Genomic DNA, 20,096 nt, shown 5'->3' with positions numbered 1-20,096 from the left:
TCACAAAGGAAGTGAAAGAATGTCAAACTCGAGAGGCCATCACCTCCAGTCTGCTTAAAACAATGTCCTGACATCTCTCCCAAAATCTGTCTCATTCAACGGAAAAAGTGGAAGTTTGCCTGCCTGGTGGGCAAACAACCTATTGTTATGCAGGACGGCTGGTGAACAACAACAACAACAACCACCCTATCGTGACAATCACCACGAGACACATCCGCCGGACATAAGCAGGGAAATTCCACACCTAAAATTTTAGAACTCAAGATGCCTTAAGATTCCAGTTGCCTTGGTTAAACCCAAGTGGATTACCATGACCTGGATGACTGAGAAACTACCAAGACATGTTTGTGTATTTCCATCTTTCTTTGCCAGACAAAATATTTTCAAAACAATATAACATAGCCATGGATTTTATTTGGAATTTGGAATGCCTGTGTTGTGCTGTGGTCTTATGAATAATGCGATTGAATCGGTGTTATAAAAGACAGCCGTGTGTGCCTCATCTTATCCTTTGTTATGGTCTGCTTTGCTGCACTGTCCTTTGGTCCATCAATGATGTTATGGGGCCCATTCATAATGCAGGGGAGTGTAATGACTCCATAAAGCCAAGATCTCCCATCTCTGCTGCAGGATAGTGTATTGATCGGGCCGAAAGGGGAGGGCCTGTACGTGTGTGTACACACACACACACATATTTACACATATACAATCTTCCCTAATCTACTACATCTCAGTCTCATATCAGCTGCGAATGTAGCAGCAATTCAAATGAAGAAACAGGACGATTCCGCTGAAGTTTTGTGAAAACACACACAAGGTGCTCATGAGACTTTGCAGAGGGAATTTTTGGCTGAATGTTTTTTGGCTGTGAATTAGTCTGCATGTAAAAATCAATACTATTTAAAAAGGAGCCCGTATTAGACAATCACACATTTTAAAATGAATTAAAAGGTAGCACTGATGAACAAGACAGATGATGTCATCTAGACACTGACGATATCCACTCTCGGGTGGCAGCAATCTGTGAGGACAATGGTGTAGCACATTGTCAGTCGTGTTAGAGGAAGTAGAGGTTAATCTACATAAGCAGGGCTTGGTTGGGTATCACAGCCCAACCTAAAAAAGGCAAGGATGGAGGGCGACAGCAGAAATTTCTTCCACTCACTGCCAAGCCCCCTGAGAGAGAGAGAGAAAAAAAAAACTAATTAAAAAAATAGAAGGCTATGATGACATTTGCATTTGTATCTGAGGGGAAAACATGCAAAGTGTGGTGACTAACATGAAACTGAGGACAGCAGTGCTCCTTTCAAATGCCAAATACAAGGTATCTCGCTCCATTTTCCGCTCACTCTCTTTCTCATCATTATTATTATTGCTTGTTTCTGTCTTCTGCCAGCTGACACCTGACTCGCAGACTTCTACTATATTTCAATACCTTCTGCCCTCACATTCATTCACTCCCCAGTTCCAGCTCTTCCACTTGATGCCTGATGACACCGCATGCTCCCTCCACCCCCACAAGTTGCCACTCCAAAGCGCCGGCTCATCAGCGGGCGCCCTGAGACACCCTAAGTCTCGGCTGGATGGCGTGCAGGAGAAAAGGGTTTTCAGAAGGCGCTGACAGCATTGCCCTGCAAAACACCAGGCTGACTGGCGAGTGGCTACCCACTGGCCTCCCTGTCACATGACCAGGGCTGGGGTCCACGTGGCAGAACATGAGCGTGGGTGGGGTGTGTGCGAGTACTGTGCACAGATGACATCCACTGTAGCCTTCGGGGGCAGATGCATGCCGTGCAGACGAAATAAGAGAGGGCTTGCAATGGCAGCGCACATCATTTCTTGTTGGCAGACAGCGGCAAAGTAAAGTATTCACTCACTGCAACAAAATATCCATCTATCCATATTCTATACCCGCCTGTCATCATTAGGATCATGGGTGAGCTGGCGTCTATCCCAGCTGACTTTGGGTGAGAGGTGGGGTGAACCCTGGACTGGTCACCAATCAATTACAGGGCAAATGCAGAAAACAACCATTCACACTCACATTCACACCGATGGACAATTTAGAGAGTTCAATAACTTAACATGAATCTCTTTAGAGTAAGGGGGGAAAGCCAGACTGCCCAAAGAAAACCCAGGTATACTGTGACGCTATTGATTTACGGGTGTTGGTTTCATTTCAGGCAATGGTAGATGCGCTCATCTTAACGATTATACAGTATACCCGACATTGTACATCTAAGATCTCACTCTATTGTAGCATCAAGGGGAGTCGCTGCAGTGGTACCCAGCATGCCTTGCGGGCACTTTGTAAATAACTTACTTGTGTGTGCTATTAGAGCTTAGTCCTTGTTACCCACATAGAATGGTAGTTTGTTGTTGCTGTGTGTTAACTTACCCGTAACGTGATGTGCTGTTTATTTTTTGGCTGTCATTCCATTTCATTGAATATCTGTCTGTTTTTACAGTGTTGCCAAGCTAGTTATTGGCTACTCTGACTATGCAGAGTAACAATATAATCTACTGCAAAGAGCTGTAACTACAAGCGACATACTGTATAACCCTTTTCCACTGTGGCTGTGCTGGAGAGCTTTCGTTTTCCATTGTCATAGTTCCACAGTCATGCCGATCTGGAGATGCCTTTTTTGGTTCAACTCTGGCTCTGAAAGCTTGCTGAGCCAAGTGGGCAAACTGTTTGGATAATGAGAACATGTCCGTAAATTACCTACTGATTATTATTACACTGATTATTAAATTTATTGTGAACAAATCTTATTGTGAACAAATATCATATGGTTACATTACCTTATTCTTCTATGTATTAAAAAAAATCACATAAGGAATACAGGAAGTGAATAAATGTACTGCATAAGACGTGGAACGGATGGGGGTAGGATTAAATCAGCTTTGCTTCTTCCTACTCCTTTTGGACATGTGGAACTTAAATTATGTGATGTATTCCATTGTAACTTGGATGCATGTTCAATTAAAATTAAACCATTACCTCCATCTTGATTGTATTGCAAACGGTATTCCACAAACGGAAAACGCTCCAAAATCACCCAACAAAACCCACTGTTGTGTACATTGACATATTTGAAAGTCCAGAAAGGTCCTACTATGTATTTGTGAGTGAGGGAGAACAGAAGCGCCAACAAAAAAATTGGTAGAGCCAAATAGTTCTGTGGCAAACCAGATTTATAAGAAGATAATTGATAAATTTCAATAATTGACAAAGCTAATTGTATGGGTAACACTGGATGCATATTTGTTGTTCTTGCACTGGTGTGCAGTGATCAATATTCACCAAATCACAGAGGCTCTTGAAGCCCTTTCTGCTACAAACACAGGCTGACTAACACCCTCTGTGATCTAAAGTGGGAAAAACTCAACTCAATTATCTTGTCATTATTCAAGCAGATCAAAGCCACAAGCAAAGGTGGAGGAGAAGAAAGAACTAATGCAGGGATACAATAAAAGTAAAAAATTTAAATAATACAAATTAAAATGTATAATCAAGAGATCACAAGAGCCAACATGAGTAGTTTTCATCGTCCGAGGTAGCAGATGGCTTCATGCCTGCTTGATGGAGCAACGTATAATGAAGAGCTGTGGACCACACAACACTACCACTGTCAAGCCACATGGTGAATCACCTTCATGATTCTGTCCAACCGTGTCACGCTCTCAAGGGCCAAGGCATTGCTGTGTCACACTCGACACTCAGAATGTTGCAACATAGGCACACACGCACATACAACAACAACATGGTGAAATATTTCATGTTATCATGTCCTCGTATGCTGCACTAGAACCAATATAACAACAAAATGGAGTAATGGCAGATGAATGCTAAGCAAAGTTAGAGAGCTATGATTTTCAAGTGATACCATGATATCATTGCTAAAGCATTGCTTTTAGCAGTCTCGCAGAAAGGTCGTAGATTTCAGATCTATTTCGTATTTGGGTTGAGAAAAACACTAATCACTGACTGGAATATTGAATAATCATTCTACCATTTTAATGACTGTTTAATTGAGGTTTACTTGGCTAAATAACATGACGGCAGCTAAGGATGTTGAGCTACACCTACAGACGTCCACTATATCAATTTATCTGGGCAGGGTTATTATGCTTTATATGACAGACAGATTCTACCATTCCATTAAATCTACTTTTAAAAATAAAAATCTAGATGCTATTATATTCACAACTGGACACCCAGCAGAATGAGTGGTAAAACAAAACTCTGGTCATAGCTAAAACTGTACTTTCTGTAATTGTGGTGAGCTGCAACAACACAAAAACACAATACGGATTACAGCGATTCATGGGCTCCCATCGATTGAAATCTTTGTAAACCCTCGACTCACTTGAGATAACAATGTGTGCCTCGTTTCCAGCTACACATCGCACATGAATTCACTTTTTGCACTTCATGATGTCTCCCAAGTGCAGAGCAAGCTTTTCTGGTGGAAATGCACAAAGGAAAAGAAAATACATCACCATGGAAGTGAAAATGAACACCGTAGGAGAAACACCCACCAATGTTGGCCACACTTTTCACCTTAACTGTTTGACGATCATCAATCTGCTCCTATGAAAGTGACAGTACTAACGAAGCAACGTACAGTATATATCCCAGTAAGTCTTATGTTGATTCTGCTAGGACAAGGCTCCAAAGTTGTTTTGTTCTTCTGCCTCTTCTACTGAGTCCTCCCAATGAGCCACTGACCTGGGAAAAACCTTGGTGTTCCCCCGGTGGAGCTCTCTCTCTTGGGTGCCCTCAGGCCGGTTTCACCAATCTTCCATACATCTCGCTATAGCTCCACAGAAGGTCGCTGCCTGCGAGTTGGCTCCCATTGCACCAGCTTGTGCGCCGAAAGCTGTCGAAAGATGTCGCTGCCATCGACATCTGGATGCTGCTTTGTCACTCAGCCTTGGTAGCTTTCCGAACAGACGCTTGCTGGTAATGTGCTTGTTCTGGTTGATGTTTAGCACTACCTGAAGCATTCTAGTGTAGCACCCGTCCAGAGGCTTCTGCAAGGAGTGCTTCAAGGTCCATGATTCACAGCCATAGAGGAGGACGGACTCGATGGCTTCTTGGAAGAAGATTATTTTAATGTGTCGGGGAAGATTGCATTTCCAAATGCCACACATGCCATTTAGGGCTGTCCAGGCCACTGCCTTCCTTGCCCTAAGGTCCTGCGCCGTAGAACCAATCTCGCTGGAAGAAAGGGAAGTCTGGGCTTCCCTACTGAGACTTCTGCCCCCGCGACCCGAACCCGGATAAACGTAAGAAAATGGATGGAGTTACTTTTCTTATGATATCCTATTATAAGAAACAACTGGGAAAAAAACAAGCTGTGCTATCAAATACTCAAGGCCTTTACTATTTCTCTGCTATGGCAATATAAAGATGAAAGTAATGACCTTTCAAAATCCATTTTACCATTCTGAATCCAGTGAGTAAACTATGTATATATTATTCACATTCCTCTATAATTTAATGGTAATGTCGGGTCAGAAGTTCGTCGTCTCTGTGGTGTATTTTTAGTCGGTCCAAGCTCGACTTAAAACATGCATCACGTAGCCTAATAGAGATATAGCATGAATGCTGATCAGCAAAACCTACCAACTCTCACTGGAGAGTCTGTCCTACTGATTTATTACCTCAGACAAGGCAATCACAGTGTTTCATTCATGCAGGAGTACCTTCATGGGGATTTTCCAAATCTGTCTTGACCACAGTTTTGTTCATTTTAGCCCAAAATCCCCTGAGGTTTAAAGTCTAAATGTTCTTTTAGTTTGACACTGGTACAGTTTAAGAAAATCTTTTTTTAGATTGATCAAACTTGTACAGTTCGTTCCTAAGAGCTTTTCGAAATGTCCTTGCTCTTTAACAATGACTTGTACCATGAAAGTAAAAATCAACTTGCTTCAGGACAATATTGCATCTAATGAGGTCCAAATCAATCCCTTTTTTCCTCAAATGCAAATGTTGACAGGTGATTGGAACTACGGAGATGTTGTTCGAGCCAAACAATGAGTCAGTCATCGTTACAATTGCATTTTGTGTGCTTAAAGCAGTCCCATCTTAGATTAGAAGCCGAGGTGTATATTTGGAATCGTTCACACATTTGCTTGAGAGTATAGAACATCACCCGCAGCCACTCAGTCGAAAACAACGCAACACAGACAATGTGACTTTCTCCTTGTAATGTCTGTCATGTGTGGATGTGGTTTTGTGTGTGTGCTCAAATAAGGACGATGTGAAAAGCGAGTGTAGAAATCTGCAAATGGGGCTGAAGCAGCTTCAATATTGCTGGTTCCTTCCATACCTTCAATGCAAGGTTTTAAAGTGCATGGGTATTATGCAGTTCCCTGTATAACTAAATAAATATCCATAATAATATGATGGTTCCTATACTGCCGGAAGTCCATTTTTCATTTGTCATAGTAAAATGCTGTAAGCTAGGGGTGTCAAAGCTTTTTCCACAGAGGGATGCATACAAAACTGAAAGATGCGGGGTGCCACTTGGATATATTATGTTCATTAAAGACGTAAAAAACAATCCGATGTAGGTCAATATACACTAAGCTACCTGAACAACACATCTTAGCTTTGTGTTGTAGGTGGCAAACGAAATTACGGAATTATCCAATACTATACGGTGACACCTTTCCAAAAGTTTCCCAGAAGTAATAATGGAAATCCAATTGTTCTGTTCCAGACATTCAAAAATATTAAAAATATATTTTATGGAAAGTAATTATAGTTTTACATACAGAAAAACAATTGGAAATACATATGATTAATGAGGTGGATAAATGAACATTTAACATTCCTGAGCTCATATAAAAGACGGCGAGAAGCAGGAAAGGAGGCAGAGTCCACCAATGAGGCCTTCCAGAAGCTATGAACAGAAACATGGTGGATAGAGAGGACAGTTGTCATTTATTGTTTGGGTATATGTCAGTAATGCAGTGAAAATGAGAGGAAATGTGAAAATTTACTTTGGAAGTCGGTTTCCTTGTGCACCCCAAAATTTTGCTTGCGCCCCTAAAGTTTTAAGTTAGGGGTTCCTCGCAAAAAAAAGTTAGTCTGGACCCACGCCCCTGCTATTGAGTATTTTATTTCACACCAACGGCCAAACAAGTCCTTGGCAAACAGTGTTTTGATTCATGTTTACTTACATCTTCTGTATTATTTCACATTATTAGTTGATGTGCAATATATGTCAATATTATGACAATATACTGCACGACATACTTTAGGTACACAAGTCTAATGTGGATTTAGAGCAAACCCTGCTGAAGACTGTAAAGAAAGATTTAAATAGCACGGCATGGTGTATTTATAATAGCGGATACATCATAAATCTCCCTAAACAGCAAACACTTGTCAGATATCTTCATCAGCAGCATTTTTTTTTTCAGATTGTTGCCCATCGGGAGACGTTCTTGCGGCACACTCAAGCTGATGCTGCAAATTGCATGTGACACGAGCAATTTTGGGATATTTTCCTCACAGCAAGTCTAATGAATTACTTTAAGCACAGAAATATGGAATGCTTGATACTCCCTGAGCTAACTCAGCAGATTGAATTGACAATGTAATTTTATCATCTTCCCTTTTTGGCTTTCTTCTGGGGAAACAATGCACATTTCAAACAGCAGTTCAGGTTCAGGCTCTGAAAGAAGTTTTTTTTTTTTCCCCCCAAATCATGACCATGACGTTCTAGAGCCTGTATGTCTTTAAACGAGTGTGACATTACTCTTGCGAACCAGACAATACACAGAAATGTCATAAGGGAGGGCACTGCAGTACTCATCCTGAAGGGGGCGTTGGCGTGTGTGAGCTGGAACGTGTTTGCACTGTCACGTCTATAGGCAGGAAAAGATGGGATTTTTTGACAGCAGCAGCACCATCTGGAGAGCAGCAGGTCAAATGCATTTAAGATCTTTTTGTGCTCTGCTGAACAAATGAATGAATTTGACATAGAACTTTTCCTGAGGTAGGATAGGGCGCATGTAGTTTTTTTACAAACAAGACCACAAATGTTTTTGAAGTATTTGAAAACATTTTTTTTTTAACAAAAGTGAATTATCTGGTTTTCCTTGGCGTCCTATTAAAAAAAAAACCTCCAATGAGTGCTGTACCTCACCAACCACGATCCTCACCGTACGTCATTGTTTGCAATTCTATACATTGGATCTTTCAACATCACAGGAGCTAAATGTTGAGAACGAACATCCCACACAGTACTGCATCAGTCAGACATGGTGTATTTCTTTTCATATGAATGCTCTCCTACCTCCTTGAGGCAACCCATGAAATTGTTGCTGACTGGAGATCCAGGAAGGTCTGCAGTACTGGGGCTCCCACCCACATAGAAGAAATCATCTGAGCCCAGCATGGTGTAGTCTTCCTGGGTGTAGCCCGTGGTGGTGAGGATCCCATCAACGGATATAGTCACCTGTTAAGGGGTAACACATAGCCAAAGCCCAACAATTACAATCTCAGATTCGATCTGGCGCTGCGTATAAATCACACCACCTTCCTTTGGTCTGCATTCGAAATGAGGCATTTGGACTTTTCGCACTCCATTTTGTTTTTTTTCATAGAATCCTTGTGTTACTTGATCGTTTTGGACCAGACAGCGTTTGGATTGGGGGATAATGGAATTTTAGCCATAGGATTCACAGGACAGGTAAAGAAAATATGGCAGAAGCATATTTTCTTTATCTTTGATGGGGTAAGAAAATGGATCCTAGGTTTGGTTTGGATATTTTAGGTCGGGGAAGGGTTAGTACAATGTTCAAACCAAGGACAAATTGATTGCACTTGTCTTAGGTTTCGGGATTCGTCTTATAATTGCAGACACACATACAGTGAACACACACACACACACACACACACACTCTCCCGCACTCTTCTCTCTCTTTATATCCACACACATGCAAAACAAAAAAGGGGGCATTTTCACACCACATCAATTTGCAAACCAAGGCCAACACTGTTAGAAAACACAATTACACACATTTAATTGAACATGTAGGGGATTCATTGAATGGTTTCATACAAAGCTTGAGCAGACCACACGAGGTGCAGAGTCTCATGCGCATTCAAGACCGAGGCCCATATTCAAATCTTTTCTCAGAATAGCTACTGCTGATCTTTGATTCGGTTCCGCTCAAGTAGAGCTTTAAGTCACTGGACCAGACCAAAAATCCTAGCAGTACGCATATTCTTCAAAATGTTGTGCATATGGGCCCAGGGGTAAGGCGATGGGGGTTAGATAAGACACACACGTCCACCAGCATGCTACAAAAACACACAGGGAGGGCAAAATGGGTGGTAAGTGAAGAATGGAAGGTGAGTGAATGAATTATTGTGTTAGTGGTTAATTTGGGGTTGCATGGATTATGATACGTGGATGATGTGTGGGCATGCCATGCGCCATAGTGAGTTGGAAACAACTGTCAGAGCTCCCGCAATGAAGGTTAAGGGTTTCCAGTTTGAGGTAGTTTCTCGTTTTAGGGCTCGGTGTTGAGGTCACCATCTTTGCTGGGATTGTGGAAAGCTTCTGTCAGTTCTGGACGACAGTCCTCACAAAAAATGGGGACTTTTTGTGTGAACAAATCAAAGAAAAAAAGTAAGTTGCCCTGGCAAAAGGCATAGAGGTAAATTTTGTATTAATTACAAATCTGCATTAATGTGGGGGAGGGAACAAAGAGAAAAAAGTAAAAGCTAAAGTGAAAAAAAAATAACAGGATGGGGACTTGTGGGGTAAAGAAGAAGGTTGTTGGCAGGTCAGGGAGGAAATTGAGAAGTGAAGAAAGAATTGCCTGGTAATACAAACCCATCTCCTCATTTTTTGATAAGAGTGTCTAGGATGGAACTCAAAAAGAACGAATAAAAGAAGAGAGGGGGAGGGAACACACGGCAAACCCAAAAAAAAGACAATAAGAATGATATCTACCAGACAATGTAGTTTGTTTACCATAGCGTGTCCAATGCCTGATTGCTTTCCAGAAAAAGGGGAAGAAAGGAAATCAAAAGAATAGTGAACAAAAAAGGCTGTTAATAAGGATGGACAGAAAACAAATCAAAGCAATGATGAAAAATTAGGATGTTAGTTAGTACATTAGTTGGTTAGATATCGGTTAGTAAAACATGACTTGTATGATGGATGAGTTAGTGAGGTGAACAAACACTACTTGACTTGTACGAGAGATTCTCAGACGCCATCCTAATTAAAATCTTCTATGTCAGAGTTCTGCATCAACAGCAGAACTGCAAAATGCGGGACTTGAAGATAGAAATGTTTGTAGGACAGCACAAATCCCGACAGAACATGTAGTGTTTGTTTCACCCTGAATATAATAGCGGCTTTCAAAGTGGAAAGAAAATGATAGTGAAAAGCAAGGGCAGAATAGAGCGCGTCAAGTAGAAGGAGAAAGCAGCTCCAAGACCTACCCTGTGGGTGTTTTTAACGACATACAGTATAGCCTACTGTAAATGCTAACTTGTGGTGCTAAAGTGAAAATGTGAAATCAGCGGTTGCTGTACTCGTATGGTTTTGCTGACGCATTATATGGACAACCTCTCGCTTTGCAGTTAGCATTAGCGCCAGTCAACACCAGCCCTGTTCAGCAACTTCGTCTGACAGTGGAACCTTAAAAGTCGAACACATTCCACTTCCCATTCGATTGTTCTCACGGAGAAATAATAGAATTATATTCTGCACTCCGGGAGGCCCGCCTCCACCCACCGAGACAAAGACACCGTATGACTGACAAAAAGTGCTCACTCCATTCATGCTGTTGTTCTATGGAACAAACGCACCAAGGTGCTGAAACAGATGCAGAGTACACCGACACGCATGCACATGGCAATATATTGAAGCTGGCAAAATGACCGAGTTCATTTCCATTTATTGTGTGATTAGTTAAATATTTATTATAGTTATTAATTAATGATTATTTATTATTGAGATGAGTTTTATGTGGGGAAAAAAACAGCTTACTGTGAGATTTTTACAAATGTACTTATTTGGAATTTTGTTGGGACCAAAAATTCACAAATTTTCAAGGCTGTGAATGCTGAATTGTAAACGTGCAGGCATCGTTTCAACATGGTCATTCAGGTGTAAAAATAATTTAAACACCACAATATTAATCCAGTGGAACCTTGGTTAGCGTTATTAATCTGTTCCAGAAGGTCTGACTGTAGCCAACACTTACATTTTTTCTCATAAGAAATAATGAATCCAATCAATTTGTTCCAAACACGGAATGAAACATAAATGAACATTTAACGTCACTTTTACCTTGATCGAAGACAATACGGCTACGAGGCAGCGAGATCCACTCGGACACCACCTTTGTCTTATGCTAGGAGTTATTTCTTGAATTCAACAGCGTTTCTCACCTTTTTGATCAAAATGCTGGCACTGTCATGTTTCTTTGGCTCCACTGTAGCTTATTTTATCAAAAGAAAAGCGGAGACTTGTAGAAGCACAGAGCCAACCGCTGATGACGTCATAGACGGGTGACGCGGCTTAATACAGGACACGTATTAGCAAGGTTGGTTTGTGATAAAATACACTAAGAACAATGTTGGACTTACGCAGCGTATCAATAACACGAGAAAGACGCTAACCGAGGCAAAACGTTGCTGTAAATTTCCGACGTTAACTGAAACACACAGTAACCGGGGCGAGTTGCAAAGCAGCAACAAAACGCCAAAGAAAAAGCAATACACGCCTTTCAACCTTTGATGCTGGATGAAATGAGCTCTTACGAGGAGGTTTCCTATTCCAATATTAAGGTTCCACTGTGCACTCGAGCTCCATCCTAAAACCCAAAAACCCAAAATTGCATTTATCCCGTAATAAAATCTGCTTATGCACACTCATGCACTAGTTTGATGGCAAAGCATCAGGATCAGCCCGGCTATAAATACGACATTAATAGGATCTGAAAAGTGCGTTCCATCTGGCTTTGGAGTCAAAGTCCATATTGTGTGTCTGAAAGCAAATAGAAGGAAACAGCTCGACAGGAATCCAAGAGTGATTAAGCATATAAGGACAATCAAGTAACAACTGTAGTGTAAGTTTCTACCGGCAAACTGCTTTGCTTTAGACATTTTCAGCAAGAGGAGAAATCAAACAATGACTTAAAAGAAGGTCAACCAAAATGTGATGGTGTCCGTCACTGAGGCGATGCAATGACAACTGATAAGAACATGGTGACATTTTTCAAACCAGCTCTGTCACTTCACACAGCTCATTTCAAAGCCCGGACCCCTCCCACACAAAAAAATCCGACCCGTCTCCAAACTCCATCCATCATCATCATGATCATCATCATCATCGCCACTCCCCCCCGCCCCCGATTACCTGTCTCAGGTTGCGTGTGACTTTGATATCGTGCCAGGCGTTGTCATTGAATTTTCCATTGACGGGCTCGACGATGGCCTCAAAGGCCCCGGAACCCAGATTGATGACGAGGGAAACGGCTCCATCTTTTAGCGCCAGGTTGACATAGTCTGCTGATTTCCCAGTGTGGAGGAGGAGGCCGTTACGCTGCCACGTCTTGAAGGACAGTGTGATCTCGTCGCTGCTGCTCTGGATGGGGTTCTGCGACAGGTCGTAACAGAAGTACTCAGAGCCTCGGAAGGTGGCCACGTTCTCCTCCCTCGCTGAAAATGACAAGAGGGAGGAGTGGAAATGTTATATTTTGCTGCAAGGTGCATCTGTGTCAATCACATCCTGAATCAGACGCTCTGTCTTGACAGAAATAATCACTCATTCATTGACAGCGAGTGTTTTGTGTGTCTGTTTTCCAACATTCATCCATGTATTCCACACCAGTGCTGTTATAAGGTTGAATTAAAATGCGTCTTAATAGCATGACAAATAAATCCAAACAGTCATGCTCAGCCTTACTGCAAAGTAAACACACCAAGCGTCCCTTCCATGTTGATAAATGAATAAATCATGACGCAGCCTCATTAAAAAGAACTGCTTTGCAATGTAGAAAAGGTCACATCAAGTAAACAGCAACTGTTCACCATAATTACACTTTTGATTATTCCGTCCTTCAGTTTGGATGATAAAAAAAAAACCCTGTTTGCATAACTGTGGCTTTCCATTTCACGGAGACTCCTTCCCATGGAAAGCCACCCTCAACTAATGGTCTACATGAATCCAAAATGAGCATAATTTGACAGTTTAACAACATTTCGGTGTTGCAAAGTGACTTCCTGGGCCCATTTTTCCCCCTAGATCACCACAGGAAGTAAAGCGAGGACAAGGGAGAAAGGGGGTCAGGGATGGGTAGGCATGACACATTTCTAAGTAACCCAGCTCAGTTCAGCCACAACCACAGAAAGACATGAAAATAAGATAAAAAAACAGATAGACAGCAAGATAGATACTCTAGATAGACAGAAGGGAAGGGCCTGTTTGAGGTGAGGCGCAGCATTTATTAGAGCGAAGGGTCATTGTTTGAGTATCATCTACTGTATAGGTAGAGTGGCATTTCGTTTACATGTCATCAGATACCGGTACCAAATCAGTAACATTTAGTACAGGGGTGTCCAAACTATTTCCACTAAGGGCCGCATACGAAAAAAAATCAAAAGATGCCAGGGCCGCTTTTACATTTATTTATTTATTTATTTTATTTTAAACAACCCATTAATTTTATCAGTGACAAAGCATATTATTATTATGGACCGTTTCTCCTTTTAGGCTGTTTTTTAATTATTTTTTTTTTTGTACAAATGCTAACGTTCTACTAGTATTTTTTTTTCCCCTCATACTGATATGACTTATTCTCATTTAATTTTGACTTTATTATCATAACATAGCATTTACTCAACCTAATTTTCCTAAAATTCCTAATATTTATTTTCTTATATTACAACTTTTTTTTTTTTACTGCTCCCCCCCCCCCCCCCCCCCCCCCCCATTTTTACTGTTTTTTTTTTATTGTTTAATCGTATTTTTAGAATGTGCCGAGGGCCAGTAAAAAAAAAAAGCAATCGCGGGCCGTAAATGGCCCCCGGGCCACACTTTGGACACCCCTGATTTAATAGTACCATATTTTACTGTGTCTGGACTACAGATGAAAATTAGCAACTATGCCAGAAATTTGGCTCATTTACGGTTTGTACAGAATTATCAGGCTGTTCACTGCAATGTCCCGAATAAATACATCCACTTTTTTTAATAGGTTTTGTAGTTTGGCTGGTCCTGCGCCTTAGTCAGGTGCAATATATACAGCGGAATCTCAGTTAGCGTGTTTTTGGTTAACGTCGGAAATTTACGCCATAATTTAGCCTCCGTTTGGGTGCATTGTGTGGTTAGCGTATAATATGGTGTGCCTTTTGTCATGTTATTACAGTAATACACTGCGAGAGATCAGTATTCTTATTTTTTATTTATTTATTTATTTATTTTAATCAAAAAAATGTCCATCGCTCACGTTTCAGTCTCATTCGACTTTCTGGCATTTTTGTTTACACATTTTGCCTGGCTATCACTGTCTCTTTGCCGGGTGGCTAGCTAGCTCGTTTTTGTCCCATGGGTGAGCTGTGGCTATCACGTTCATGGGGGTCATGCTAACTTGACTTTTAAAGTGTCACTTAATCTTGCTCTCTTATCATTGTAATACTTCTGGTTTGTCTTCAAACCACTAGTTGTGTGTATAAGTTAAACATAAACACGTATTTTGTCCAGCCTTAAAGGTCGTGGCTCTATCACAAGGGTCCCAACCAGGTAGCTCGTATGCTAGCAGTAGCTCACCAGCTGATGTTGAGTAGCTCAAGTACGTCTTGTATTCAAACATGCCTGTAAGGAGCAAATTGAGTGGATGTGCTTTGTAAATAAAAGTACAATAGTGCTGCAAATTGGCTACACCTGTGCTATCATAGCCCTGGACTAAAAATATTGAAAATTGTTACTTTATTTTGTTAATTGTGTTATTTTGCACAAAAAAATACATTGAACAATTCATTTTCCATGTATTCGTACTACTCTAAAAACAGACATCAAATTAAATACAGGTTTGCGTCAAATAGTATGTGTTATAGTATGGTTTGCTATTATTTGTTGATGCCAAGCCATGTCAGCTGGTGTAGTCGAAAAAGGTGTTGTCCAAAACTGAGCACACTAAGAGCGGCATGGCACAACAAAATCTAAAACTTCAAAAGTCCAAAGCAAAGTAGAAGTACAGAATGGCATGAACTCACCATTGAAATCACTTCCAATAATCCCACACCAATATAATGGTCCGGCATTATCCAACTGACAATGCTGTGCATCAGAAACCTGCTGATTACTAACAAGGAACAGCTGAGACCCGTAGCTGCTTCACAACAAAGTCAAGACAACTCAAAACCGTGCAAAACAGGAAACGGAGAGAACAAAATAAGAGCACAACAAAAGGAAATATCACTGAAGAACGGAAAACCAAACCCATAAGTCTCACCTGTCATATGGAAGATAACACCAATCTCAGTTGAAGTGCTCTCAGCAACTTTGCCATTAAACTTTGCCAGTTCTGCAATGTTCTCAGTTCATGTTCTGCTAGCCATGACGAAAATGACGGTGTTCGTGGATGAACCTCGTCGTTAGTGGTGGCTAATGAGGACGTGTTTTGTTGCTCTGTGGACTGCGAGCGGAGAAACTTGTATGCGAGTTTTTATACCTCATTTTTGCCTCATTCTGGTGCCACCACACTGTAGTGGACTCTTTCCCTGATGGAAAATAAGGTTATTTGAGATGAGGTGTTTATTGATTTTAACCTACCTCATCCCAAGATGAATTCTATTAGAGCAGAGGCCACCAATTGGGCAAATACAGTAACTTCTTTATGAAACGTTACACAAATGAAATAGAATGATAGTGTACATCACTTGTGTCAAACTGGTGCCCTGGGGGGCCGAGACGCTGCAGGTGTTCTCTCCAACCAGTTTCTTCAGCAGGTGATTTCATTGATGAGCTCCTTCCCTCAAACTGAAGGTGTTGATCATTAAAATCACCTGCTTTAGTGACTGGCTGGAAAGAAAACCTGCAGTGTCTCGGCCCTCCATGGCACGAGTTTGACACCCCTGGTGTACACAGACTGATCTCATGGGCATATTTTAGAGATCGATAGGGAACAGAGAACATACATCCTTACCTGCAAACAAGACTATCGCTATGAGTCACATCATTTCCTTTGCACCCTCCATATCTCTTCTTCTGTATGTACACTCACATAGAAGTCACAGAAGGAGGAAATAGACAGATGAGAAGGGGAGAGCAAGCACATGGGCTGCAAGCTGAAAAGTTTCAGTTTGTTGGTTTGGAACAGGCGATATGTAAACATGGGAGGGCATCGTGGTCAAGCCGGCAGAGAGATACTGAAAGTGAGAAAACGCGACACCGGGAATGAAGGAGAGAGAGGAAAAAATGAAAGTTGACTAAGGCTGCGAGATGAGGGGATGTTGATGCCGGTCAGTCCAAAATCATCCCTTTGGCACGGAGGAGTGGAAAAATGAGAAACAACAAAAGCCCTATGAAAAATACCTTCCCCGCCAGGTGAAAAAATAGTAGCGATTATTATAACAGGGAGAAGGATACACAACAAAAATAAAGCCTTTATCTGCGCAAATGTCCATCATTTAGCTGAAGGAATCAGGCATTCAGCACAATAGCGACTGTCCTTCCATCCACCCGCCACTATGGATGCATGCCCCTTGCATGAATACACCGGCGGACTGCTTGTAGCATATGAACTTTCTCTTTTGAATCGGGATTATACAAAGAAATGAGTCAGTTAGTCACTTTAAACCTACAACTGCGCATTAAGCCTTTCAATATATGAGGCCGCTAGATCACGGGTGTCCCAAGTGCGGCCCGGGGGCCATTTGCGGAACATTCTAAGAAGAAAATTAAAAAAGACAATAAATATGTGGAAAAATCTGCAGTAATTTTACAAGAACAAAGTCAAACTATTAAGAGGGAGGAAGTTGTAATCTCATGAGTACAAGAATAACGTAAACATTACGAGGAAAATTATTCGTTAGTCATTTTAGTAGCACAAAGTTGAAATATTAAAGAAAGTCATAACATGAAAAACAAACAAAACAACAAATAAAACTGTAATTTTCAGGAAAATTGGGCTGCAGAGGAAGTTGCGTCATGAGAATAAAGTCAAAATAGGAGGAATTACAAGAAGAAAATTGACAAGAAAAAATTAGTTGGAAAATAAATTTAAAAAAACAGAAATGAAAAAACAGCTGACATTTTATGAGAATAAAATAAAAAAAGGATTGAATTTAGAGAAATACGAGAATACTGAAATATTAAAGAAAAAAAAATTATATTTTTAAGTCTTAATATGACAAACAAACAAAACAAAATAAAGTTGTATCATAAATAAAGTATGTATTACTTGAGAAGAGAAGAAAGGTAAAATATTTGCGAACTAAAAATACAGCAAAAATGGCATAACAGAGCATAGTGATACGCTTTTCACCTACAGTAGATCACAAAGCTGAGACGCGGCTTTTTCTTGAGCTATAAATCAATATATGTGACTTTTTAGCACGTCTACATATGTTGGTTAAAATACCTTCGAAAGGTGCCCTTACATCCTTTCATTTTTCAGTATGTGGCCCTTGGTGGATGCACACCGACACTTATTTGTTTATTTACGCGGTGGATCGGCCAACAATCACCCATTCACCCTGTTTAAGCATAGTTTATAAATCACAATCCAGATAACATAAGCCTTCAAAACCAATATGAATCACCGTGCTACAATTTCCCAGCTGTCATTAATATAATATTTTGCTATGAATAATGCAATGAAAATGGATATAATGAAATATTTGTGTACCTCAGCAATATTAAACCGGTGGTAAGTGTATACAGATCCATTCAAAAACAAAAAAAACGGCAAATTATTTATAATATTGCCCTGTTGAGACACGTTCTGCACAAATCTGTGGCTTTTATATTGATCATGAAGCTGGGTCATTTTTCCCTTATTTTCGCCATGGTCATCAATATTGCATTTGCGAGCAGCATAGCGCATCGCTTAGGGGCTCGGGTTCGATTTCAAAATCCAGTGGAAGCAATTAGCTCTTTCATTCCCATCTCCCATTCTCTTCGGCTCAACACCGCTATACAGCCTGGGCTCACTGACGGTGAGGTTGCCTGCCCCCCGCCCCCACCAAAGGTTGACCCCAAGAGCCATGGAGTGGATGGAGAACTCAATCATCTTTCAAAGCTCCAACCTTCAACCTCCTTATGGTCATCACAGCATACCAAACTGGTGCAGAAAATTGATAGATACAGTAGAAGACGTATTTTGACAAATCAGCTCAGGAAGGTTTTTAATTCACATAAACGCATCATTTTGATACGTCGATACCCAACAGACAGGGACTCCTTGCTGGGTACGGGACGATGACCATGATTACCAGTACTTCTTTCAATATTACGACCATTTTTAACTTGAGTTTTGGATAAAGTCTACCGCACTCGGTACAGTACATTTTAAGCATCCTTTGATTTGAGTACTAAACTCAGCTCTTTGTTTTGCAGCATAATATTTTCTTACTTTAGCAAGACATGTTATATTGCTGTAAAGCAAGCAAAAACAAAATATATACAGTACAGTGCTGCAAGAATTTTCCCCAAAGGGCAAGGAGCAATACAGCTAGTCCCCAAGAGATGAAATCTGTCAATTTGTGCTGACATCCAACATAGAAAACGCTGGTTGCTCCACATTTGCAGGAAAAAGCCAGAAGATTGAAAACTAAAAATAGAGAGCTACAGTACATTCTATTTGCGATATTAGCTACTCCTCAGTAGCTCACTTCCGTTGCTGGGAGTGCTTCCGGCTTCCCAGCATGCTTTGCTACACTTATTTTTGACATAGTTGTCATTATTCCCCATAGTAGCACTAGCAGTAGTTGCCCTATGTGTGTTCCCTTACTTGTTACATGTTGTGTTGTCAGTTTTGTGTTCACACCCCGATGGTAGTTAGTGTTCTGTCCAGTGATGCCGCCTGTTCATTTCACTGTGTGACAAGCTCAATGCGGGTTCAGTGCTACTGTTGTTTGCCCGGTAAAATAGCTGCTTCCTTGTGCCACACTTGACGTCAAGCAGGGGACCACAAAATGTAGGGTTGGGCATCAAGTCCGATGAGAACCGGGACTAACATTCCGATTCATTTTATTCAATTTTTTTTTTTTTTATCTTTGGTAATAGACCAGCCCGCAGACTGGAAAAAATGTCCGCATAAGACCAACGAAGAAGAAGCGACAGGAATCATTTGTGTTTGTCGATTTCAACGGCGCTCGAAAGTTTAGCTAGCTGAAATTTTGCAAAAAAATAAACGGTGGACGCAACGCCATCATATCATGCAAACGCGGGTGCGCCACTAACATGTTAAACACCCCCGAATTCACGGTGTCCAACCAGTCAGGTAAGTAAAACAATAACTTACGTCGAGCTTATGCCAACATTAAAACAGCAAAAAAATAATACTTTATACTGCAAATACAGTGGCCAATTAAAATATTCAGCTAACGTAAGGCTGTGCAGTTGTTTAAGAAAAATGACCAGACCATGCGTTAAGTGTTACTCCATTCACCAAGTTACACTTTGTCTATTCTGCATCATCAGACACTCTCCAACACATAAACAACAGTAGATGTGTGACTGTTTCCTTGAGGTTTTCAAAAATCAAAATAATCTGTGAAGGTGTACTCGTACTCGTCCTACGTAAAGAGACTTCAAAAGATTTATTTTCAAGTTCAATGGTTTGATATTTTCATACTGGTTGAAAATAGCCCTGTGAGAAATTCATAGTTAAGTCATTCATAAAAAGTTTATATCATTTGTAAAAATCATAGAGACATTCAGACATTTCATCCAAGAACTTTGGTTAGCGCCCTTGTTTACACCAAACTTTTATGACCCTACTCCTGAAAAGAATCGGAATCCGGAATCAACAGGAACCGGAATCAAAATGACGGATTGGAATCGTTCAAATTCCAAACGATGCCCAAATCTAACAAAATG

The 20,096-nt window shown here is 40.8% G+C and overlaps 1 protein-coding gene across 17 annotated transcripts in view; it reads right to left on the bottom strand.

The window, feature by feature from the left end:
* LOC129172466 (neurexin-3b) overlaps positions 1 to 20,096 on the bottom strand; it is a 296,454-nt gene that overhangs the window by 201,800 nt on the left and 74,558 nt on the right. For 14 of the 17 annotated variants that reach the window (XR_008567019.1, XR_008567020.1, XR_008567021.1 and 11 more), the window contains 3 exons: positions 12,408 to 12,709; positions 9,987 to 10,031; positions 8,319 to 8,480 (listed from right to left, as the gene is read on the bottom strand). Coding sequence is in view for 13 of the 17 variants with exons in the window: in XM_054762202.1 (XP_054618177.1) it covers positions 8,319 to 8,480; positions 9,987 to 10,031; positions 12,408 to 12,709 (509 nt within the window). In the remaining 4 variants the exon portion in view is untranslated. The remainder of the gene's footprint in view (positions 1 to 8,318; positions 8,481 to 9,986; positions 10,032 to 12,407; positions 12,710 to 20,096) is intronic. The other 3 variants (XM_054762207.1, XM_054762210.1, XM_054762211.1) reach the window with 2 other exon arrangements.

This window comes from Dunckerocampus dactyliophorus, chromosome 19 (assembly GCF_027744805.1).
Source record: "Dunckerocampus dactyliophorus isolate RoL2022-P2 chromosome 19, RoL_Ddac_1.1, whole genome shotgun sequence".
Taxonomy (NCBI): domain Eukaryota; kingdom Metazoa; phylum Chordata; class Actinopteri; order Syngnathiformes; family Syngnathidae; genus Dunckerocampus; species Dunckerocampus dactyliophorus.
This window is presented reverse-complemented; position numbering and strand designations above follow the sequence as displayed.